The sequence below is a fragment of the Leptosomus discolor genome, chromosome 3, assembly GCF_034619465.1.
Source record: "Leptosomus discolor isolate bLepDis1 chromosome 3, bLepDis1.hap2, whole genome shotgun sequence".
Lineage (NCBI taxonomy): Eukaryota > Metazoa > Chordata > Aves > Leptosomiformes > Leptosomidae > Leptosomus > Leptosomus discolor.
Window position 1 is genome coordinate 7,478,877 of NC_141393.1, and position 25,257 is coordinate 7,504,133.

At 39.6% G+C, this 25,257-nt stretch overlaps 1 protein-coding gene across 1 annotated transcript; it reads left to right on the forward strand.

Moving 5' to 3' along the window:
• The first annotated feature begins 786 nt into the window (after positions 1–786).
• On the forward strand, positions 787–25,039 carry HIF1A (hypoxia inducible factor 1 subunit alpha). Its single transcript, XM_086462054.1, has 15 exons — positions 787–824; positions 10,349–10,539; positions 11,489–11,634; positions 11,747–11,831; positions 14,609–14,721; positions 15,793–15,995; positions 17,420–17,526; positions 17,704–17,851; positions 18,781–19,001; positions 19,188–19,468; positions 20,130–20,252; positions 20,488–20,882; positions 21,719–21,827; positions 24,607–24,733; positions 24,888–25,039. Exons 1-15 carry the CDS (start codon positions 787–789, stop codon positions 25,037–25,039), a joined length of 2,439 nt encoding a protein of 812 aa, XP_086318180.1.
• The last annotated feature ends 218 nt before the right edge of the window (positions 25,040–25,257 follow it).

The following is a 25,257-nucleotide window of genomic DNA, read 5'->3' on the forward strand; positions in this document are numbered from 1 at the left end:
TAACACAGCGGTTTGAATTCTTGAGTGAGTTCGTGTTGTTCAACAGTAACACTACACCGATGTATGTTAGAAGGCTAGATTTCAAGTAGGCTCATGTGAGATTTTTGGTATTAAAGGGGACACTGAATGATAGAAACTGCTGATTTTTGAGGTGTTTTTTTTTTTTTTGTACTGCAGAAGAAAATTTGGCAGTACTATCTGAATTTATTCTTGAAGAGCTTGGTGTTATGATATGCCAACAAAATAATTCCTATATGATTGTAGAGCATGCATTGTTAAGTAAACCCAGGAGGGAAGTACTGGATGGTTCAGCGGTGGTATACAAGAGCATCTAGATTTTCCTGATGATACTGCTCTTTCAAGGAGATGCAAATACTGATCCGCTTACAAGATGTGTTCTTTAAAAAACAAACAGCTTCAAAACAAAAACAAATCTTGCAAGAAGGCACGGTAACCCGTTTCTAGCAAGCTGATGTCCAAAAGGAAGGAATGTTCCAGATTACAAGTCATCATTTTAAATGCTCCTTTTATCTTCACATACACAGTTACATAGGCAGGTGTTTACATGCCTCAAAAAAACCACGTAGGTAATGCATGGAAAGAACTTGGACCTTAATCATCTTTTCATGTTATAACAGCCCTTTCTCTTTTGAATTTGAGAAAGTTTGAGCATTTTGAGCCTCTCTTGAGAAACCTCCTTTGTGTTAGAGCAGGCGGAAGAGCATGCAGGAGAATCCGAGCTTTCCACTGAGTACTGCTCCGAAATGGGAGATGCTTGGGGGTTTTATGACACTGGGAACTACAGAAATGGCCCGGGAGAGAAGGTGAGCCTTTTTACTGTAACTGATGACTGAAAATTCAGGAAAGATACGGTTTTCCAAATTACCATTGGATATGAAAGCGATTAAGGTTTTCCTCTACTGACATCTCTGCTATTTAGCTTAGAATAAAAGTCTCTATGAAAATTAAGTTCTGAAATTATTAGAAACATGAGCATAAAATCAAGTGAACACATGCCAGCATATATATATTTTTTTAAATACAGTTTATGTAGGTGACGAACACTTTAGGGTTCTTTGATGTGGAGCCATAGCCTCAGTTGAGGCTGCGCCTGTTCATACCAGCCTGGGGGTTTGGTCCACGATCTCAGACTAAGTGCATTGATAAAGAGGAGTTACATTATATGCATAATCTGTCATTTCTTTCTGTTGAAGCCTGGTAATACTGGGACTTGTACAAAAATGTAGCCTTTTAGAACACAGATATTTTAGTACCAAGACATTTGAAATGTCTCCGCTGGCGCTGAAGAACTGGTGCTTCAAGATGATCCATCAGTTGTTCCTTAAAGATATCCAATACCTAATAAACTCTGTGTGTGTGTGTTAGGAGAGACTCTGCGCAGCTTCTGTTTAATTTGGTGTGGTGTGAATAAATGCTCATTAAGTGTTTTGAGGGAAAATGTTACAACAGATCTTGTAACTCACCACATTACAATAGAGCCTGAAGTTCAAGTGAAGAATTGAGGAAACTGAATCAGCAGCACTGAGCTGTGCGATGAGATTTACAAGGGCGGAAGGTTTTACAAAGTAACTTATTAAATAACCTTTTCAACTCAATTTGTAATAATCCTGGAAGTGTTGCCTGAAAAAGGTGACCCATTTTGTTTACCAGAATGAGTTGTTTCACTGTCAATCCTAAACCAAAACCAGATTGGTGTTGCTTACGAAAATTCTTGCATTTCAAGAAGCAAAAGCATTTGAGGCCAAGGCTCCTGTTTTTGTGACGTTAATTTCATGCTGCTCCAAGTGAGAATAGTAAATGTACTGTTACACTAGGAAGGGAGTTACTAGAGGCTTACCTCCGGAACATTTGGCCCCCTGCTCACATCCATTGGAAGAGATGGGAATGTGCTCCAAGGAACAGAAGACTTAGTAATCCACATCAAATGTAAAGGCTGCAGCCTCGACTAGCTAAGCTAAAGAAATGAGAAGCTCTACGTGGTTTAGCTGGGGACAGGAGTATTTGGTGCTCAGTCCTTCAGAAAGGACTTCTTCTTTGCACCCTCTTGATTCTACCGCGTGTTGTCCTTGCTGCAGGCTTTTTGTCCTAGCTACCGTTGTAAGCATTTTTCTTGACTGCTTAGTGGATCTGCTTGTTCTTTATTCATACAGAAAAATAAAATTTCTTATCTCTCTTCTGTTCTGGTTTTTCTAGTTCTTAAAACCTTTGATCGCAAAATACCCTGTTAACTGAAAGCAGTCGAGGAACATGGTGTGAAGGGACAAGAACTTGGATGGAAGCAGCGGGGGGAAATATCCAGCCTCCAGTCTGGAAAACCTGAATGCAATGACATGAAATAAATGATATATTTTAAAGCCATGATTTAGACTAAAATGAGTTACTTTATCAAGAGTCTGCATCTGTCTGAAGATAGAGCAGTTTGTAGCTAAAACATCGTTAACTGAGAGCCTGACAGATACATTTTACACCTTTTTTTGTGAGCTTGGTAGAAGCAAAGGCAGGAGGGCTGAAGGGAGGGGAGATCTTAGTGGCTAGTTCTGTCAAGTCCATGTCCTGATATCTCTTGAATAGCTGTGTTTTTTCTGTAATAATAAACAAAATTTAACTGCCATGTATCTTTCATCCTGGAGGGCAGAGCACAGCTAATTAAAAGAAAAAATAATACTGTATTCTAGGAAAAAGTCAAATAACCTAGCTGAAAAAAAAGGTAATTTTGTTACAAACAGCCACTGTATGCTACTGTATGCTATGTGGTTATTTTAAAACAGTAAATTACTATGCAAAGGTAAAATATCAGTGGGTTGCATTGTGTAGTAAGACACAGCAGAATCACTTACCATCTTCTGAATTAGAAATACTAATTTTGGAAGCTTTTACCTTCTTACTCACACTTTCTAAGCAGGGAGGTAGTTGGGTTTCGGGTCAGTTGAAGGCCAAATCCAGGTGACGGATAATCTTGGCAGTGTGGTCCTGTGCTGGCTTCAGGAGTTTCAGACTCTGCTGCCAGCTCTTATGTGCCGTAATTTACCTGTCTGTAAAATGGCTGTTTCTATAGAGAAAGACTTGACTTTGTAAGTTAGCACGTAGCTCGGTGGCCTCTCTTCTCACTGCCTCTGCCCACTATCGTTTTGCAAACGGCAGTGGGTTTCAGTGTTCACTCAGAATGCTTGTGCTGCTCTAGCTAATTCTGAACTGCCTGCTTGCTCTCTTAATTTGTTAGGGTTTTCTGGTGGTAGTCAAATCATGGTAAAGGCCTGTAACTACCCTCATGTAAAGAAAATGGTTTAAATTGCTATGTTAGAAGGTAATATACAAAGGAACGAATTTTAATAGTTTGCCTACAGAGATGTCTGCATGGATATTATGGTAGTTTCTGCAGTTAAATCTCTTTTACATCTTTCTTACTGTATCTAAGGAATTTCTGCTCTCTTTTTCTGAGTTGGATTACTGGGCTGTAAGGTTCATTAATTCATAATGAGCAAGACTTTCTTCTAGAAAATCACATGCTTGTGATTACACATGAGATTCGGGTGTGGGATGGGTTTTTTTTTTTGTTCGGCATTTTCCTCACAAGAACCCTCTGCACAGACTATAAAAGAAGGAGAATTGGTAAATAAATTTTGCCATAATGGACAAAGCAGTAACACTTAAAAAGCAAATAACGTCAAAGCAAGAAGAGGCAAAGCTGTAACCCCTAGTTCATTGTGAACTGGTAGCTGGGAGACTGTACTAAGTAATGCAGCTGTAGAAGGAAGGAGCACCTCTCCTAACCAGTTTGGGAAAAGTAAAATTTATGGAGAATTTGCAAATGTTTCAGTTCCCGGAAAGCCTGCCTATTCAACTGAAAATTCAGACTTTGCAATAAGTGTTTGAGAGCACAGTCTGAAATGCCTTTTTCCCCCACCGTTGGGAGGAGTGTTTGGAAACCAGAATGAGTAGCCCCCCTAAGCCAGCTCACGAGATGAAGCTGGTCCTCTGGCCCCTTTCCTCCCCACCCTGTTGTCTGGGCTTTCTCATCTTTAAACAGTAAAGACTGGGGCTCCCTCGCAAGACTGACTGTAGAGGACTCAGCTGCCCCTGTGTTACTGTTTGCCTGCTGAGCGATGACCAGTCTGGGCTGCTGGGCAGACAAGTACGTTACTGCGGGGCTGGGAGGAGAGAGGGAACGGGGCTTTCGGGGCTGCCTGCGACTCTGGGCAACGTTTGTGCGGGTCAGTCTCAAGTCTTGGTGGTGTGAACACTACAGTTCTGTCACCTCTAGCTGATCAATTAAAAAGTATTTCTAAGGGGATAAGGGGGGTAACTGGCACGTTCTCCATCTATGCCAGGTAGAAGATGAAGGGCCTTTGTTTTTTGGGTGGGGTGTTTTGGTTTGGTTTTTTTTTTGATTTTTGGGTGGGTTGTTTTGTTTTTCTTTGGAAGAATACTTGCATCCTTAGCTCACCATATATTTAAAAAACTGGATTTGAGCAGTGTTCTCTTACATTATATATCCATTTTTCATATGAAGTTGTCTTTAGGGAAGTTGAGTTACGCTGCTTTAGTTTCTCTGTTAAGCTTTGGGCTTGCCTGGGACTTCTTTTCATGAAGACAAATTGAGTGAGGATTGTGGCTAGCAGCTCTGGACAAAATAATGCTCTACTTGTCTGCATATTCAGCACAGTCAAAAGAGTAGAGCTCTGTCGTAACACGCTCTTGGGCAGTCTGCGCCTTTTAAGCAAGCTTGTATCTGGTCGGTATTTTCTTGGTGTGTGATTGTGCTGTAGGTGAGAGCGGTCGGCACGGACGTGCCTAAGGTTGAGCTCTTCGGACGGTCCACACGAACGCAGCTAGTTACACTGGTAACGATACCAGCGGTAGGGTGTTCTGCTGGGGTATGGCCGCAAACTGGGAGTTGGGCCTCTCCTGTACAGCTGTGCTGGCAGAAAATACCTGGTTTAGGCTAGGCGTGAAAAGACAACCAAGTTTTGTAGCAACCTCACGAACGAGTTCAACCTTGAAAGCTAAAGAGGAGGCCGCTTGCAGGTCTAATTTCTAAGTTCCAAAACTGTCATGATGACATATACTGTTAATATGTTATTGTATTGTAATAGCTGCATCTTTTTTTCTGTAATGAAGAAAAATTGAAGCTGCTGTAGTGGATATGGTCTTTATGACTCCATTTCTAAGCCAGGTGTTTCGCATAATAGTTTTACAGTCTGAGGAGAGGTTGTATCTGACATTGAAGTATTGAGTGTGAATCCTGTACTGGCAAATGATGGAAATTAATGGCAGAACTGAAAACTAGTTGAAGTTCAATAAGATGTTACCAGATTTGAGGCACATTATTCATTGGGTTATATTGTTTCCACATGGTATACTTCTATGAAACAGTTTAAGAACAGATATCGTGGTAAATACAAAGCAACTTGATTGTAGAAAACAATTCTAAAGGGAAAAATGTGAATTGCTATCAGAAGATGCTTATGATTTTTTTACAATGTTCTCAAAACCTGGATCGAGACAGATGAGCCTGAATTAATTAATATATGCACGATAGCTATTTTACATGGGAATTGAAAACACCTATAGGGCAAAATCTACCTGATTAGAGAAACAGTAAGTTAGAGTGGGAGAAAGGCTAGGAAATAGATAATAGCAGTAAAACAACATACAGGAAAGCCCCTGATTTCTTGTGTTAATGTAACTTTGTGTACACCATGCAAAATTTTAACTTAATATTGGATGGCGATTTAAAAAGCTAGAAGGAGATAAAGTTGACATGCTACATGTTTTTAAGATCTCCATTGACCATTTTTAATCTAGTTATTTTTAATTTAAATTTATCAGTTACTGATGATATTTCCCAGGGTTCTTTTTGGTCTTATTTGCCGGTGGAAAATAAGCAGGAACAAGTCAGCTTTAAATGTGGCCGTTGATTATGTTTTACGCTGAAGGAGATGAAAACTGTGGGTTGCATTTAGACAACTGGGGAATCACTTGTAGAATATGGAGTGGTGGGCGGAGGGGTCTTTGGCATGGTATGGGGAACAATATGTTGTTTGAGAGATGCTCTGGCCCAGTGGCTCATATGACCACAATGACAGGAGTTGCACATTTGAGTAGAGAGGCTGTGTTAACGTCTGTAACTGGTGCACAAGGGATTGCTGCTCACGTGCTTCGTTCTGAAGGCTGTTGGGCCGATTCTTGCTTGCTGTAACACTTTGTTTATATTCACCTTGCTGTATGGTAAAGCCTTTCTCATTTGAGGCAGTAAGTGGGAGCCTGGGTTAGATCTTTCAGCTGAGCTCTCCGTTCAGCTGCAGTGAATCCTGGTGGTGAAACACGCTTTTGCTCTGGGTCTCTGGCTTGAGTATCTTTTGGAACTCAGATGTTTATTCAGCTATTGCATGTAAACATCTCTTAGATATAAAAAGTGCCTAGTAGTAGGTTTAGAACTGTCAATGAAACACTGCTTTCTGTGAGCTATGATGCATAACCTGCTTTGAATTGCTCTCTGCTTCTGTATTCTGGTGGCAGAAATAGAAAATGGAAATGAATGTCTGGCCCTAAAATTGTGCAGGAAACATCATACCTGAAAATGTGTGCAATTTCCTGTCTAGCACCGGCGTTTCTGATACTTTCATTGCACGTATAATCCACTCTTCAGCTGAGATTTTCTTCTGAGTCTTCAGGTGTTTTTCTTTTGTGCAAGACTGATAGCAGAAGGTTGCGATACAGCTCTTAAGTTTGGGGGTTGTTTTACATGGAACTCGAGTTCCTGTTGTCTCTATAGAATGGTATTTCTGTTGTGAAGACCATGAGTTTTACACATGGGCAGTTCTGAAAAATCTCTCTTAAATGAGATGATTTATTGAAGCTGATTCTTATGGCAGTTCACATCTTGCTGTTTAAAGTCCTCTTCCTTGAGCTCCCTTGTTTCCCCCCTAGTTGAGAGAGGGCTCGCTTAAGAAATACATTTTCTTTACAGGAATTCAAGATCCTTTAATTGATCACAGAGAAATTTGTGGGCAGCTGGCACACACTGAGTGTGTGTTTTTTCATTTACTTTATGCAACCGTAAGTAGCAAAGATTAGCGTAGTTGCAACAGTAAAGGATTTTTTGGCTCTTTTTTTTTTTTAAATTTGGTGGTATCCCATGTTGAGGCAACTCTGACTTCACTTGGTAATTAAACCTCATTTGTGAAAAAAGTTTTCCCTATTAATTTGATCCATTAAAGAAACGCTCTTTGAAGCTGGTAGTTAATCTTCCTATTTAAATTGCTGGGTTTTACTCAGATTGGTTACAGCTTAGTTTTAAACAGCAGCTAAAAATAGCAAACTGTTGTGCTGTACAGTTTAAATATCTATCTATAGTAGGAGCCTTTCTAGAAATGAAATACCTAGTGAGAGGGAGAGGAGGCTGCTGCTCGGACAGCGCTGGTTGGTACCAACATTGCACATTTCCTTGAGTTTTGCCTGTCGCAAAGTCAGGCAGCGCTCCAGCAGGATGCACTTGATTCTCTTACTTGAGGATTAATTTTTAACAGAAGCACTATGAGCTTGATTTGAGCAGCGTTTCTGTTGGTGATTAATAATTCAATGGTTGTGAGAAGTTTTGATTGTTCGTGTTGAAGTCTGCTGCTAAGCGTGCTAAAACCAGGCAAAAATCTAGAAACTAGCAGAAATATTTTTAAGAACGCTGGGCTTTCAGAAAGAAAATACACAGGAAAGGGCTGAAATCACAACTTGTGAGGCTAGCATCTATTTCATCTCTCCTGCTGTCCTTCTCTATCTGCCCTTTGAGAGTCACACAAGCCTGACAAACTTGTAGACTTGAAGTGCACAGCATTATTGCCAAAGCATGGGATTTTTAACTTGAAAGTGTCCGCAGTTGAAAACGAAGCCGTGACAAAACTGCAGGCATCTAGGCAGGTGGAAACCAATTACTTCCAGTAACTCTCCCTTGAGTTTCTATAGTAGGATGAACTTTCTGCAGGTGAAGGGATCTTGAATGAATAGCTAACAAAGAAAAATCAGAGGTGTAAAGGTGAATCTGTCTAAGGCAACATAATTACTTGTGTTATTTTTTCAGTGAAATCTGTGGTCCAAGAAAGAGGACAAAGAGAATCCAGATGTTTTTTCACCTCTACCCTTAGTTTTCCACCAAGAGAAAAGGTACTTTAGGCCTGTCCTCAGTAAAAAACATTTAATCAATCAGATTATATAGCTAAAATATTCTTTCAGTATTGTTAAAGGTCAGGCTTCTTGTAATAGCTGTTTCTGGATATACCTGTATATCAGGAGCTTCTCAGACCAAGATATCCATGACTAGAGCAGGAACATCTGTTGTCACAGGGAAATTGAATGTGAAGAAATCTGCAAGATGGGAAATATTATCAGATATTTTAGGCTACTCTTCTGAAGAGCACGAGCTTATATTCACAGAAACCGACAGAACAATTGTATGTCGGGAATTTTTTACAACTGTAACACCCGTAAGTTACTTTTCCAAAGATCTGCATTACTATTACATTGACTTATTAATGTTTCTCATTACATAGCAATAGTATTTCTGTGACCTAGTAGCTTGATTTTGCCACCAAAGGAGAAAGCACGATCCTATTCTTAGCTCTTCTCAAACCTGTGATTCTGAAAATCAAGCTTGTAGCGCTTCCTTCTGCTGGCAGTGGCAGGGCTAGGAGGAGAGGATGGCGAGGTTGGGGATGGATGGAGTTGCCATACAGTTTTATGAAGTTGGAAAAAATGAAGGTAATCACAGAAGATATTCTGATGGCTTATTTTGTCTGTATCACAGCTTACTAAACTTGTTCTGTGTTTCAAGGCTTTCATGCTTCCAACGTCAGTCTTAATAGTCTTGTCGCTTGCATGTTTCTGCACAAACTGAGCAGGTTTTTAGCTATTGTGGGTGGCACATCAGGTAAAGGACTGAAAACATGTTCTTTTGGGTATGTATTTGACTGCTTACGTTGAATCTGGTTCATTATTTCCCAGGCAATATCAGCTCATGAATTCCTTTCCTCTGTTGTTGGTGGTACCTCTCACAAGACGCGTGCTAACTAAAAGGTGCTTTTGCACAGATCCGCAAAGTGAATTTGGCAGTGATAGTATGTAACTTTTAAGTCCAGTGAAATTTGGAAAAAAAGTAACTCCTAAACTGCTGGTAGTAAATCATGCAGTGCTTTTCTGTCTTTTTCAACTAGTGCCACTTAATCTCTTTGTGATAACATTAACAGTCATGCAACTTTGAATTATAAAAGCAGTGTTTATAGGCATATGTTTGTCTTGCAACTTTCACGTAATCAATGGGAAAAGGGGATACTACGGATTAGTGCAACCGCCTTCTGTATCTCAGGTGTATGCAAAACGAAGATAGGGTGCCGAAGCCATAAATGTGTAAGAAGAAAAGTGGACAATAATGGACAAGAATAGTGTATGCTTTTGTATCATCCATTTAAAAATAAAAGCACATTTAACTGCAGTGGCATGATTGCCTCAGGGACCACAGCAGCATTGAGTTCTGGTCCAAATCTAAGAAAAATTTGGAGCTCCTGTCTCAAAATGCCTAGCTCAAAACTCCTGTGACAGATGCATGAGACAAATGCGAACCGGTGCGGGTCCTGGGAAAAGGGAGAATTATCTGTGTTACTGACTGACAGAGAATCTCGGTCGTTTTGGGGCTTGCTGTTAGTGAACTGCCCTTTACTTCATGCGTCCTGGGTGATGTGAGTCTAACAAAGGCAATGGAAGGAGAATGAGGCAACTTCTTAACAGCTGGAGTCTTCCAGTATAGGGGAGACTATGGAAGGAGCTATATTGGAGAAAGAGACCTTTTGGATCACTTGAAAAGCGGGACACATCATGCTAAATCAATATCCTTGCTCATCTGACACATTAGGTGTTCTTTGTAAGGATATTAAAAAGGGAAGAACTTTGAGAGTGTACTGGAGCATCGAGCGCTGGAAACAACTTATGCTGTAGTATTTTCAGTGGGCTTGGGGGTTAGGAAAGAGGAAGGAAACAGGATTTGGAGGCTAGAGAGGCAGCAGTCAAGGTATGAGATAAGCACTTCAGGAATGGTTCTGAGTACGTAGATGTCTGTTTGAAGAACTGATCTTGTTGGAAGACTCTGGGTTTGAAATTAGTGCTGGCAGACCCCAGCCATGGCAGAACTCTATACACAGAATTACATTTACGCTTTTAAACTGAGGTTTTAAATTACTCAACTTTGATAACTGGGTAGTTGGCTACTGAGCAGCTTAGTCTCAAATTTAACTTGCACAGAGAACTCTGTTTCCTATATTAACCCCAAACTTTGTTTATACAGGATTAGCTCGGAACGCAGAAAAGAGAAGTCAAGAGATGCAGCCCGGTGCCGAAGGAGCAAGGAGTCGGAAGTGTTCTATGAGCTTGCTCATCAGCTGCCCCTGCCCCACACCGTGAGCGCACACCTCGACAAGGCATCCATCATGAGGCTGACCATCAGCTACTTGCGCATGAGAAAGCTGCTAGATGCTGGTAAGCGAATAACATAGCAGAATCTGGAAAAGAGGCGGGAGGGATATTGAGGAAGAAGGTATTTCGCAAACGCATCAGCAGTTAAGTGAATAAATACACTAATAGTTGCATCCTTCCTATGGTGGAAAACCTTGCAGTAGAACTAGGCTATTGGTGATGGCACAGGAAAAATATGGTCACTGTTCAACGGACTTCTGTTTTTTCCTTTCTGTTCTGATGAACCTAGCTGGCTCATCGCAGCCACAGTGCCATTTTCAGAGTCATTTGACCCCTCTCCCAAAGTTAATTTCTTTCATTTAACTCTCTTTTCCCCCTGGAGTTGTTCGTTCCAGCTGTGCTTTACTAAACTGTAGGTGGTTGGTGCAAGGCTGGCTTAGCTAACTGTAGGTCTTTCTCCTTAATATAAACTGCAAGAATTTTTTTTGTAATTTATACTCGACTGAAGGTGAAGTTAGCTGAGGATACGTCTGTCTCTGCAGTTACAGCTACCCATGCAACTGCAGGAGTATCTGAATTAGCTTATGAATCAGTACCTGTACAGCATGCCACGGATGATCTACTGGTTATTTGTACTCATGCATGCCTACCTATACCATGTGGAGGAGTAACTTTAGTAGCCATGCTCTGAAATGTCTCCTAGGAAGCCCCTGAGAAAAGTTTGTAATGCTTTTTTGAGATAAATGGTAATATTTTTGCCATGTAGACTTTTTCCTTAAGGTGAATGGCTTCTTGGTTTATGCATAAAAGCACAGAGGGTTAACCTCACTCTCGTTTTCTGTGATTTGTAACAGCATTACTAGAGCTTGAAGAATTTAATTGATCATTTGTCTAAGTGAATTGTACTGATTTCGAACAGTCCTGCAAGGTTCACTCCTTGCAGAAGTCATTCCTGATGGTAAGTGAAGAACGGCTGATGTTTGCTTAAACGAAAATGTGTGGCTGCTTGCAGGTGAGCTGGAGACAGAAGCCAAAATGGAGAAGGAACTGAACTGTTTCTACTTGAAAGCTCTTGATGGATTTGTCATGGTTCTGTCCGAAGATGGGGACATGATTTACATGTCTGAAAACGTGAACAAGTGTATGGGACTCACTCAGGTGAAACACTGACATTTCCTAAGATTGTTCCAAATCTGTTACAAAACACATGAAGTTGTTACATTTTTGTGTATGTGAAGTTAGACACCAGTATACCTCTTGTTTTTTGCAGTTTGAGTTGACGGGGCACAGTGTATTTGATTTCACTCATCCATGTGACCACGAAGAGCTGAGAGAAATGCTTACACACAGAAACGGTGAGAAGAAAGAAAATACCGATTTAATTTACTTATGGATAGTTCCTGTTGGCATTAGTACAGTTGGGTATCTGCCAGAAAAAGGTGTTGAGAGGACAAACTAGTGTGTTTTGCTGCTTAGATCTCAAAATAAACCTTGTTCAGAGATACTAATAACAGAAATAACCAGAATGTTTGTGCAGTATCCTAATTGTAAGAGAGATGAGATTTCATTAGTATTTTTTAATCTAAAATTAATGACTGAAACAGAGTTATTGAGGGTTGAAAGAATTAGGATGCCTACAGGAATAAAATTAGAGGTAGGTTGAATGAGAATGATCTTGAGCGATTGCTATAGAAGGATATGAAGAAGTCACAGTGGTGCATTTGTCTTGGTCTGGGCTTGCCTTTACAGGACAAATGAAATGCTTTCTTCCAGAAGTCTGTGGTGGTATACTTAAGACACAAAAAAGATACTGCAATTAGGATGCTGAAAAGCTAATTGGGGAATACTCGAACAGCCCCAAAAAGGGCTTTGGGATTGATGCTTCTCTGCACCTTTTAATTGGTGCATGAAATTAGTATCTCTTCACAGATTTCTGACTTCTCTTTGTCTGAGGGAGTAGAACACCAAGTTCACATATTCTGTACGCTTTTGAATTTAACAAATGCCCGTGAATTACTGCTTTTACATCTAAAGGTTTGTTACTGACTCTAAAGACTTGGCAGCCTGCATGTCTCCAAACAAGCCTGCTTTACTCAGTTGTTACAAGTCTAAAATCTGACCTCTCTAATTCCTGTTTCATCAGGCAAGGGTTATATGGAGTCTGAATCGAGGTAGCGATAAACTGCCAAGCCTGACCTCTGCTTTTGTGTAGCACTGTAAATCAGAAGTCTTTTATGTTGTCATTCTGTGTCGTTCAGTGGAAGAGACCTGATAAGATACCATAGCATTAAGGGGCCCGACTTGCATTTTGTAAGCATGGTCTAAACTTGGCTGCCCTTAGTAGTGAAGTATGTTTCTAAGGCTAGATTAGATTTGCCCCCTCTTTTGGAATACAGTAATGCCTCGGGGTGTGGGGGGGGAACAACTTCACTAAAGCAGGGTAAAAACTGGTCTGGTTGCAAAATCTTATTCTTAAATATGTCGCATTACTGAGTTTCATGCAAACCAACCCTGGCGTGTCTAAATTGACCAGACTGGACTAAGATGTCTGGAAAGCATTATTACAAAATCTGTTTTGCAAATTAAGTTGGCAAACAAAAGTCTAAATTACAGTAATAATAGTACCTTTTTATATTTATTAGTATTTGCAGGTTGCTCTCTACAGCAGCTCTTACATCAATTGAATTATTTTGGTTTTGAATGGAGTATTAAGTACTCCTCTTTGGGATTGTACAGGTGTAAATGAATTGGCAGAAACTGAACTGCATTCTGATTTTACGAAGTTGCTTTTTAAACTTTCAAAGGTGGTGATTTTAAAAATAACGTCCAGTGCTGAATCAGACTTGAGAAAGTTGCTCCATCTTTTACAGTTGCTTCTTAAAGCAGAGCCTTAAGCATCAGGACTTGGTAACAATAATGTTGTGTGATCTTCAGCTATGAATTTCTAGATTGATTTAACCCTTTAAAAACATACCGAATTAAATAAGTCTTTGCTGCTTCTCTGAACTCTGCTTTATTTTCTCCCCCACTCCTTTACTGGGGATATTTTGATATGCCATAAAGTAGGCTTGTCCCCATTGGCCTTTGCCTCTGCTAGAACCAATAGACAATGTCGCAAACGGGCTTTCGCATTTTCTAACTAAATTTGTCAAACTAGTAGCTGCAGTGCAAGCCACCATGAAGAATTTCCCAGCTACTGTTGTCTGTGGAGGACGAGAGCAAATTATTGTATAAACTTGTATCAGAAGTGAGCTCACGTGTTCTAAACTTCCACCCTCTGCATGTTTGGCCCTCAGTCCTTAGCACGCTCCTCCGCTGCTCCTTGTGCTAGGTGCTTTATTTCCTCCTTCCACGCACAGCGAGCTGCTTGTAGCTCTCCTGATGGGATCAGTTTGCATGTTCTTTGCCCAGAATAGCCTAGCTAGTAATCAACTCTGAAAGGTTCTCCCCTGTAAGGGCAAAAACTTAACTTAAAGCCTGCTGCTAAAAAACTAGTGCTGCTAAAAAATTAGTGCTGCTAATTTTAATTTCTATTAGGATTTCTTGACTTTTTTTATTCCCCAAGAATGCTAATAATGTGTTTAAAAACTTGGTCCTTGTTTACTCGTAAGAGTGTAAATCACTGTGGAAATACTTGGATGCACGTAAACAGCAAAGTTGTTAATTCTGAATTGAAAAACTTAAAATACTGCAGTCCTGAAGAGCTACAGGCCCAAAATGTGTTTGATTTGAACCTTCCTGCAGTGAGTTACCAATGCATTTCAGTGGAAAGCAACTCAGCAGTACTTCTCATTCTGCACACGCTTTTCTTGCCCTCTGTCACCATTTTAAAATACATTAAATTTTCAATCAATCTCTTTCCACACTTTTTTCCTGAAATCTGGGAGTGTGGAGTTGGCTACAAATATGTTACTGATATTAAAACATTGAAACTTCAGGTTTTTGTCTGCCTCACAGTAAAACTCATTCTGAAAAGTGTTATTATCAAAAGTGCTCTTAGGTTTGTCAGCTTTTTAATTTATATTTTGGGTCTTCCCCTAGTCAGAGTTCTATAACGTGTGGGTTTTTTTTCTTATGCCTTTGGAAGATGATCCAAGAGCTCAAGAACTGGTTTACTATTTGCTTTTGCTAGGTCCTGTGAAAAAGGGCAAAGAGCAAAACACGGAGCGCAGCTTTTTTCTCAGAATGAAGTGTACACTGACAAGCAGGGGAAGAACAGTGAATATAAAGTCTGCTACGTGGAAGGTAACTGATGCAAAGGAATATTTACGTACTTTGGCAGCTTCCTCTTCAGATGTCATAGTATTTCAACATTTTTACTTCATGTAACAAGCTTCAGTTTCACCAAGTACTTAACTAATTTAATGATTGTGCTTCAATATGCTGAATTTTAATGCTGAATACATCACAGAGGGAACTGAAACAATGTTTCGATATTAGTTTTCAAAACTCTTTTAATGAATTCTCGATTTTAAATTAGAGGTCATTTACTAGAAATTAGAATTACTAAATATGTTCACATAAAGCCTTCTCTGAGAAAAAAAATACTTGACACCACTTATGCTGATACCTGATTTCTTTTGATTTGACACTGTAATGTGACAGTTGAGGTCTCTCTGAAGGACTTCAATACCATTCTTTCTGAAGCTGCTGGCTATCCCTTTTGTAACAGTTGGAACAAAAAGAGCCCAGCCTGATAACTTTCTGCAGTGAGTGCATTTTCTCTGGACAAAAAGTAACCTTTTACTGTATCGAGTGGTATTACGGCTCACAATTCTCTCTTTTAACTTGCATTTAGTTATTCTGGGTCAAAAAAACTTCTTTGCTTCTGTCTGTGAACAATTTCTACTTCAGAATGGTTAAAAAAAAAAACAAACATAAAATGCAAAACTTCTTGTCTCTTGAAGAATATATTTAATCTCTAACATCACTTCTGCAGAAGATCTAAAATGGAGGTTGCTGCTATTACCATAACTTTCAAATTTAAATAGTAAGATACCTTTTGCTGAGGCAACTGCTTAGCGTCCTCCTTTCAAAGAACACCTCACAGAAATGCATAAATGTTGCGTTGCTTCAGCCAGCGCCCGAGAGGAAGGAGCTGGCAGCCTGTGCGCTCACTGAGTGAGGTCTGGGCAGCGTGAGGACGAGAACTGCTGCTCTCCTTCAGCCAGCCGTCTGAAAGCGCTGCTGCCTCCGTTGTTGCTATCGTGTCGAGGGGTGGGGAAGGACTTTGCTCCGGGTGTGCTAAAGGAAATACGACTGTGTTGTCTGACAGACAGGAACCTAGTCTCTTTTTAAAATATAACTTTCCCATAGGTACTCCACTGCACTGGACACATTCGTGTATATGACACATGCGGTAACCAAACTCACTGTGGCTACAAAAAGCCTCCCATGACGTGTCTGGTGTTGATCTGTGAACCTATTCCCCATCCATCAAACATTGAGGTCCCCTTGGACAGTAAAACATTCCTCAGTCGTCACAGTCTCGATATGAAATTTTCCTATTGCGATGAAAGGTAATATATCTTTTGTACTCAAAAAAAATAATTAATTTGAAGGATTTGCAGGGTTGGTACATGTTGGCTAATATTGGCCTTATACATTTACATAGTCTTACTCGTTAACTTGATTGATCTGTGCAATGGAATCATTGGTGGGATACTTTGGCTTTTACTAACTGATTAGGATGTCTTATTTAAAAGCCAGATTTTTAAACCTAAGGAGGGTGCAGGGTTATTACTTCGGAAAAACCCCTTTGCCTGTAGTTAACTGCCTGTTCAAACTGGTCTTTAGTCTGGTGGCAGCAATTAAATTGAAATGAGAAGATTCTTCTGGGCACTGAAAAAACAGGAAGGATTTTTAGGTTTGTCAAAGGTGGTGGTGCATTTTGGTGACCGAAAAGAGTGTGTGTGTAATACTTGTCAGATGCATTTTATTGCTACCTCTTGCCCCCTCTCCCTTCCTCAGGAGATCAGTGCCTGCTTTCTCCAGTCCAAACACACCCCCCCCCCCCCAATTCAGGTGTACTCTTAATGCAATACATCTGCTGTTGAAAATGAGATTTGTGTTCTGGTACAAATCATGGACGTAGTGGAATACGTAAGACTGCTCTTAGTATCCTCTGGAAACTTAGCCTGACAAATCTGAAAAATGGAAGCAAAGGAAATAATTTGCCTGAGGTTTTTTGTTGTTTGGGTTTTTTTGTGGTTTTAATTGGGTATTATTGGTTACTGCCTGTTTCCTTTTCTTTATAACAAAAACGAACTTCTAATTAGTTGCTGCAGTTAGACGCAAAGAGATGTTAGTGCAGGTTATTTTCTGTCTGCAGTAAGCACCTTTATAGGACTGATGGTGTCACATAAAAGGTACTTATTTGGTCACATTCTGCGGGTAGAATAGGACAGAATAAATGCATTCCCCTGGTTAGCACTGCCCTCTAAGGGCTGAAGAAAACACTGTTCCCTTTAAAAGCTGGCAGTGGTTGAGTGTGAATAATAAATCTGATGCCTAATTTCTCTTAGTTGCAGGTTTAAAACTGTTGAAACATGTCTTGGCTATTTTATTAAATTCTCATATTTATGTAAGCTGGATATGCTAGTCCATAAGTAGCTGGTCTATCTTTAAGCAAAAAAAAAAAAAAAAAAAAAAAAAAGAAACTGTCTGAAAAGCAGGGATTTACTTAATCCTGTCCACCACAGGACATGACTTGTAAATATTCAGTGAGAAGCAAAATCCTGTGCCTGCTGAAATTTATCTTCTAAAGAAGCATAAAAAATAGCAATTTATTTAAAAATGAAAACTCCCAGTAAACCAAAATTGCTGCTAATGTATATGGAAGTGACTCTTGGGACTTTTCTAGATGTGCAAGCATTCAAACGCTATAGAATTTGTGCTAGTTCATGTCTGCTTTCACTTAGCAACTTTTTCCCTTGTTTTAAAGAATTACAGAGTTGATGGGGTATGAGCCAGAGGAACTCCTGGGTCGCTCAATCTATGAGTACTATCATGCGCTGGATTCTGATCATCTGACCAAAACACACCACGACAGTAAGTGAAAAGATGGCTTTAAAGCCCTCCAACTACAAGAGATGAGATACAGCACTGGGGGAAAGCAGCAGCAGAACTTTCTTTTAATTGCGGATATGAATCCGCAGCGAATACTTATCTTAAACGGTTTTGATTGTTTCTGCCTGTAATTGAAGCTGGTGTCCTTTCTGCTTTTAGTGTTCACCAAAGGGCAGGTGACAACAGGACAGTACAGGATGCTTGCTAAACAAGGTGGCTATGTCTGGGTTGAAACTCAAGCAACTGTTATATACAACACTAAGAATTCTCAGCCACAGTGCATAGTGTGTGTAAACTATGTGTTGAGGTAAGTTGAGTGGACGTCGCTATTCTTTGTCGTCATTTTTGATGCAAAGTCAGGTTCTGATGGCACTACGTCTTTTTCCAACTTGCTGAGAATGTGATTCCCTGTTGAATATGTGATGATGTTACTATTTCCTACCAGTGAAATTTTGCTTAGAATACTGCCAGTCCTAGGATTAAGAATTGTATTTGAAAACAAAACAGTTTTTTGATCTTGATGTCAGCAGGAAGATCTCTGCAGCCACATGAGTGTAGGGCCACCCTCTTCTGTGCTATCGCAGTGGAAGCATTCGAGAATTTGTGTGCATTCTAGATGACTCCAATCTTCGTCTGCAGCCTGGAGCGGTTAATTTCACTAATAACTTTTAGTCATGGAGTCAGAGCAGCAGTAATGGTGTCTGACTTAATCCCATTTATCTTTTTTTTTTTCCTTTGAATTCCTCTTTTCAGTTAAAAGCTCCAACTGAAGTCAGACTTGTTGACTGGTTTTCTGCAATTGTATACTAGTCCTAAATTAGTTTTTCAGATTTAGTGAATGGACCAGTATCAATCTATCAACATACTGCACATTCATTTAAAACAAAGAAAAGTGTTTTAGGAAATCTAGTAACTTTTTTCATTTTTTTTCTTACTTTCTCAATGCTTTCAGAAAAGCATGTTTATTTTTATTACTTTTTTTGATGGCACCACAATTAGCACTTGCTTTGTCTATTACATTTGAGGAAAGAATCAGTAAAAAAAAAAAAAAATTTCTTCAAGCTTTTATCCTGGTAATTTTGGGATGTGTGCGGTGTTTTGGGGTGGGTTTTTTGGGGGTTTGGGTTTTGTTTGGGATTGTGGGTTTTTGGTTGTTTTTCAACTTACAAAACTGTTAAGCCTGAATTTATTCCTTTTAGCTGTTCTTTAATAGTAATCTTCCTCTCTGTCTGACAGTGGAATTGTTCAGAAGGACTTAATTTTTTCCCTTGGGCAAACTGAGTGTATGCTGAAACCAGTGGAATCTCCTGATATGAAAATGACCAAAATATTCAGCAAAGATGACCTGGATGATACCAACAGCCTATTTGAAAAACTTAAACAGGAACCAGATGCTTTAACTGTGCTGGCCCCAGCTGCTGGAGACACAATTATCTCTCTAGATTTCAGCAGTAATGGTGGGTGTGTGTTTAAACTGGAGAGCATGCTAATTAGTAAAGTTAGTGTTTTACAGTAAATTTTTGAAAAATAACCTCCCAGTATCACATGCCTAGTGATATTTCAGCTGCTGTTTAAATTTAATGAGGTCCATAGACACAGACGGTATTGTTACTTAGGTTGATGGTTTCTTTTAATTTTTATAGAGTCTGATGAACAACAATGTGATGAAGTTCCTTTGTATAACGATGTAATGCTCCCCTCATCCAGTGAGAAATTGCAGAATATAAATATGGCAATGTCCCCACTACCTGCCTCTGAAACTACAAAGCCACTTCGTAGCAATGCTGATCCTGCACTCAATAGAGAAGTTGTATCAAAGCTGGAGCCAAACACAGAGCCACTCGAACTTTCTTTTACCATGCCTCAGGTGCAAGAGCAACCAACCAGCCCTTCTGATGCAAGTACCAGCCAAAGTTCACCTGAGGTTAGTTATGTAATTTGGATATGCTATCACAGAATGGCAGGGGTTGGAAGGGACCTCTGGAGATCATCTAGTCCAACCCCCCTGCCAGAGCAGGTTCACCCAGAGCCGGTTGCGCAGGACCGCATCCGGGCGGGTTTTGACTATCTCCGGGGAAGGAGACTCCACATGTCATTAAAATGTATGTGCTGGTGGGGCTTGTGGAGCAAATCTGGTTAAGGATGCAACCAGGGGAGGAACAGAAAATTATTTGTGTGTTGTGACTTAAGCTCATGCCATGGTCTGAGGAAAAAAATACTGAGAATTATCTTTTCATTAAAGGGAGTCTTGCAAACACTTGCGATACCTGGTAGAAATAAGAGCAGCTTGGGATTGGTCTTTCTAGAAAAGAATGGTTCCGAGACAAGTTCTCCACACAGCAAATTAGTTGCAATAAATGGCTGTAGAGGCTACTTCCAGGTTCCAGCTAATCATGTGCTTCCCAAGTGGGGTAAATTTGAATGTGTACCGATAAATGTAAGTGTTTTCCTTTCCCATTTTAATTTTGTGCAACTATAGCTTGGATTCAGTTTTTACATTGGAACATTTTTCAGAGAGTCTGTAGATACAGTGCAAAATGATGTAATGACAGAAACTTAAAACTGCGCTCAAAATGTTTTTACAGCCCAGTAGTCCCAACGACTACTGCTTTGATGTGGATAATGATATGGCTAATGAATTCAAACTGGAATTAGTGGAGAAACTCTTTGCAATAGATACAGAAGCAAAAAATCCATTCTCTACTCAGGTAATGTACACTAACTTAAAATTTTGTATCGCCTTGATACTTATTCTCAATGTGCTTCTCTTTCTCTTGGAATGTCTTCAGGAACCTCCTTCCTCTTTTATGTAATACTTTTATTAAAATTAGTAGCAAAAAAATATTGGAAGGATTTGGTAAAAAGAAGAGCCTTAATGAAGCCATGAAGTCATAGCTGAGATGTAAAAATTATAAATAGGTAAGAACATCTCCTCTTTTCCAGGAAACTGATTTAGATTTGGAGATGTTGGCTCCTTACATCCCAATGGATGATGACTTCCAGTTGCGATCCTTTGATCAGCTCTCTCCGCTGGAAAGCAGTTCTTCTGGCTCTCAAAATGCAGCCACCATTACCATATTTCAGCAGACTCAGACACCATCAAGTACTGCTGATGAAATAAAACCAGTGACAGAACGTGTGGATGATGTGAAGACACTAATTGTTCCTTCATCTCCTGTCCACATAATCAATGAAACGAGTAGCGCCCCAGCGTCACCTTACGGCGGGAACAGGAGTCGAACTGCGTCTCCAATCAGAGCAGGAAAAGGAACGTTGGATCAGACGGAAAAATCTTGTCCAGGAGCACCCAGTTTGCTAACAGTCACTCTGAATAAAAGGTATTTTAAAAGCGAAGCTTAAGCCCTAGTAGCTGTTGGAGAAATTAGATACAGTACACTTACACTGCCAACTGTTGTACCTTGTCTTTGGCATTCTACTTCAGAGTACAAATCGATACACTGAAATTTAGACATTGGAAACAAGTTTGTTTGTTTTCTCTAGTAAGCTTCCCTAAAGTTAATTTCGCAGTAGCTTTGACATAAACTTATGTAATAGGCAGCTACTGTATGCAGACTGTGCTCAGAATTTTGTTCTGCGCTTGTATCTGACATGCAGCCTTTCCAAAAGAAGGCAGTAGGCAATTTACAAGTAGTTACACAGTATTTCTGGTGCTCTTCTTGTCCACTTCGCACTGAGGTAAGAGGTGACTACAGTCTGTGTGCTATGTTTATTGCTTTTAAAATGAGCCGTATTTCAAAAAGATGGACTGTGGCATATGTAGGAGATATTGGTCGTGACAGAAAACCACAAAGTCAACCATCAGACTTTTGATACATAGGTTTATCTGTACATAGAAATGTTCAGGATAGATATTTTTTTTCCTCACCCTTCCCTCCTTTCTTTCTGTTGAAAGTGAATTGCTGAACTTTTATGCTTTTTTTTTACTGCAAAGACCTTAAAAATTTTGTTATAACTCATTCTGAGCTTCACAGCAAGATTAAAAGCTAACATGTGCTATGCTCATAGACAATGATTGTTGAAACAAGTGGATTATGAAACAAAAGTAGTATAGTTCATAAATCCAGTTCTGTGATAATGTATATAAGTGTCCACAGAAGAAGAATGGCTTGAGGATAGTAGAAACGTCTTAACAGCCTGAATCAATTTTTCTTAGATCTACTGCAATGGATGAAGAACTAAATCCAAAGATGCTAGCTTTGCATAATGCTCAGAGAAAACGAAAAATGGAACATGATGGTTCACTTTTTCAGGCAGTTGGAATTGTGAGTTTTGTTTTACCATTTTAAAATATTCACTTTTAACCTTGCAATTTCTGAATTGAGGCATCAGTGCAGACTCCTGAGTTTAGCTGTTAGTGTGCAGTGGAATCTTGGGACCAGAGATAATCGATAGTGAAATTCCCACACATATGCAGATGCTCTGACTTTAGTTCTCTTCCTGTCAGCTGTTTCAAAAGTGCCCTCTATACCCAACCACATTTCTTGATTAGGTAGAAGATACTTTTTTATGACTGTATGTGTTCTTCGGTAGAATATGCACAAATGTAAGACATCACATTAAAATTTATAATTGCTGTATTTATTTCACTTTTGAATTCAAACTCAGTTTTCGTATTTGTCAGTACTGGAGATAGTGTTCTTGTGCTTCTTTCTATGCTTTCATTTTTCCAGAGAGTCTGAGATTCCTTTATTTATCACATAAGACCATCTGAACCATGAGGGAATAGACTTCATCTAAGCTAGCAAATGTTATAATACCACCACCACTTTAACTTCTTGCACACTCTCTCTAGGATTAGTGTGTGTGATTGTGAGTAGCTCATCATCTTCTGTCCTAGCTATTCAAAAGAAACTTTTTAGGTATTCTTAGATCTGTGTCACTTAATTGGGGCTATCCGGCTTGTAATTTTCTGCAGTTGTCTCCATAAACTTAGTCTCTTACTGTCAGTTCTTAGTATTTTGAAATCTCGAGCTTTGCGATTATGTACTGTTATCTCTCTTCTTGCCTTCATTGCAAATTCCCACTTCTCTTTAAAGTTTTGCGCAGTTAATTCTTAGTTCCTCTACTGCAATGCAGCCTTTGAGATTCTTTGTTTCTTTAGTGATCCATCTCTTAGGTGTAGTCATTCATCGTGTTTACAGTGCAGGATTATTCTTCTGATCTATGAATTATCCCTGTGCTAGCATTCTGGTCTGGGCATGAGACAAATTGCTGTATATTGTCTTTAGCATTGCTGTCCTCTAGAAGAGCTGAGAAAGCTTTTCTATGTCCATTTTTTTTTCTATGAGGCAAGCAGACTTGATTTAAAATAAAAACACCACTGTACTTAGGCCATTGTCTTCACTTGCTAAATGTTTTGCACTTCTGTGCATGTTGTTTCTGTTGCTTGCAGTAGCTCTGTAAGAATTCACAGCTCTGCAAGAAATTTTATTGCCTTCCGTTGCCTTTTTCTCATGCGATGGTGCTACAGCTGTCATGTAGTGATGCTGGTAAAATACTCAAACTAGCATGGGATGTCGTTAAGCGCACCGAACACAAGCAGTTCGGTATTGATTGCTGTAATAGTGTTCAGGCTTCTGTGCTTAGTGCCTTCCTAATGCTTATAGGCTCAAATGTCATCCTTTGCTAAACCTGTTTCTTTTTTCTGTATCTGACAAAAGCATTACAAATATTTTGATGGTTTCTGCACAGTCAGAAGCTGGATTTTCCATGGAGCTGGGTCTTACTGATGTTATTTCAAGCCAAGTGCTTTTGTTTGGCTTCTTTCTCTGCAATGGATTTCTGAGAGGATGAACTAGGCCTTGCACATGCATAGAAGAAAAATGGTGTTAAAGCCAGGCTTATAGTACGTGATATTCTGGGATTGTGCAAAAACTTGGAACAGCTTCTTAACTTTAAGGAAGCAGGACTTTCTTTACAAAGAGTGAAAGTGAGTAAAGACCAAAGTAAAATACTACTTTAGATTTGGAAAACAGGAGAATTAGACAAGGGCAAGATGTGTTATAGTAAGATTATAAAATAACGATCTAAATCATCACATTGAAGAAGATTTGAGCTATAACATTCTTAATATGAAGGGCTGTATTGCATTCACAGTAAAAAAACCAAAACAAACCAGCAACAGCGTAGGTGACTGACCTTATGAAATGCAGCTTCTACGGTCTGAGTTGTTTAACTGTAACTTCAATGGTACAACTGTCCTGTTGACTGGCATGGATATTTTATAACCTGAAAACATGTTCTTTGCTATTTTAAGTGTTCAGGACAACGGCAGCGTTCTGAAATACCTTTTCCTCTTTTGGCAGCAGTCAGTACTACTAACAAGACAAAACTTTGCAGATTCAACTACTTTTACTAGCAAACCTGATACTAAGATGGCGTTTTGTTCCTTCCGTCCCATCTGTTTCAGTGGCAGCTTCTTCTTACTTATCCTAATTATATGGAGCCCTTAAAAGCTTTCTAATCTCCGTATCTTCTATGCTGCTGTCAAAGCAATATGCTAAGGAGTCATAGCTGCAATAGAATGGCTTAGGACTGCACTCCCCACAGGACTTGGGTCAGATGGCTTGGTGGCAATAACTGGAGTGCAAGCAGAATTTACATCTTAAATTTAGATAGAATTGACCTACTGAGGTTCCTGAATCTCCTGTCCACACTATTAATTCCAGTGCAGAAAACCATTAGAGACTTCAGTGAAGACCTGACGCTTACTCACACGAGAGCAGTGGTAATTAAATGGGTGTGTATGTGTACATGTACATGCTAATCTCGAGCGTGGTAACTGATGATAACCAGGCTTTAGTAATTGTTTTCTGTAAGGGAAGCAAGGTCCTGAAATCTGATTTGGCTTACTTTTAAATAATTTTGAAGGCCAGTGTACTTAGAAATCTTCTTTCCCCAAGTTCTGAATGAAGCCCACTTTAAATTGTAACAATGCCTACCTTAGTCATTAGTGACAGGAACTGTTAGTTTGGAAGAGGGATGTGGAGGTCTAGAAAGATACAGTATTCAATAAAGGAGATTTATTTTATTTCTTTCTAGGGGTCTTTATTCCAGCAGACAGGTGACCGTGGAGGAAATGCATCACTTGCTTGGAAACGTGTAAAGGGATGCAAAACAAATGGTCATAGTGGAGTGGAGCAAAAGACAATCATTCTACTATCAACTGGTTAGTATCTTCTTTCAGTGTGTAAAGGGGGCTGTGCGAAACAGAACCGAGTGACAAAAACATACCCAAACGTACCTCCTTTATGAGCAATGCGGGAGGAAAGGTTAAGCTTGGTGAATAAAGTGCACTTTTTCTCCTTCCCCTCCCTCTTTAGACATAGCAAGTAAACTTCTAGGGCAGTCGATGGATGAAAGTGGACTACCCCAGCTCACGAGTTACGATTGCGAAGTAAACGCTCCCATACAAGGCAACAGAAACCTGCTACAGGGTGAAGAACTGCTCAGAGCTCTGGATCAAGTTAACTGAGCTTTCACAATACTTGTTCCTTTTTTGGACACTGGTGAATCATCACCTAAAGCAGTCTATTTATATTTTCTATATCTGATTTTAGAAGCCTGGCTACAGTACTGCACTAATTCAGTTAGTTCAGTTTTGATCCCCTTTCTACTTATTTTGACAGTCTTTTTAATATGTTCTTTATGTAACAATAACTCAAACGATAGTGCATTTTTATAATTCTTTGG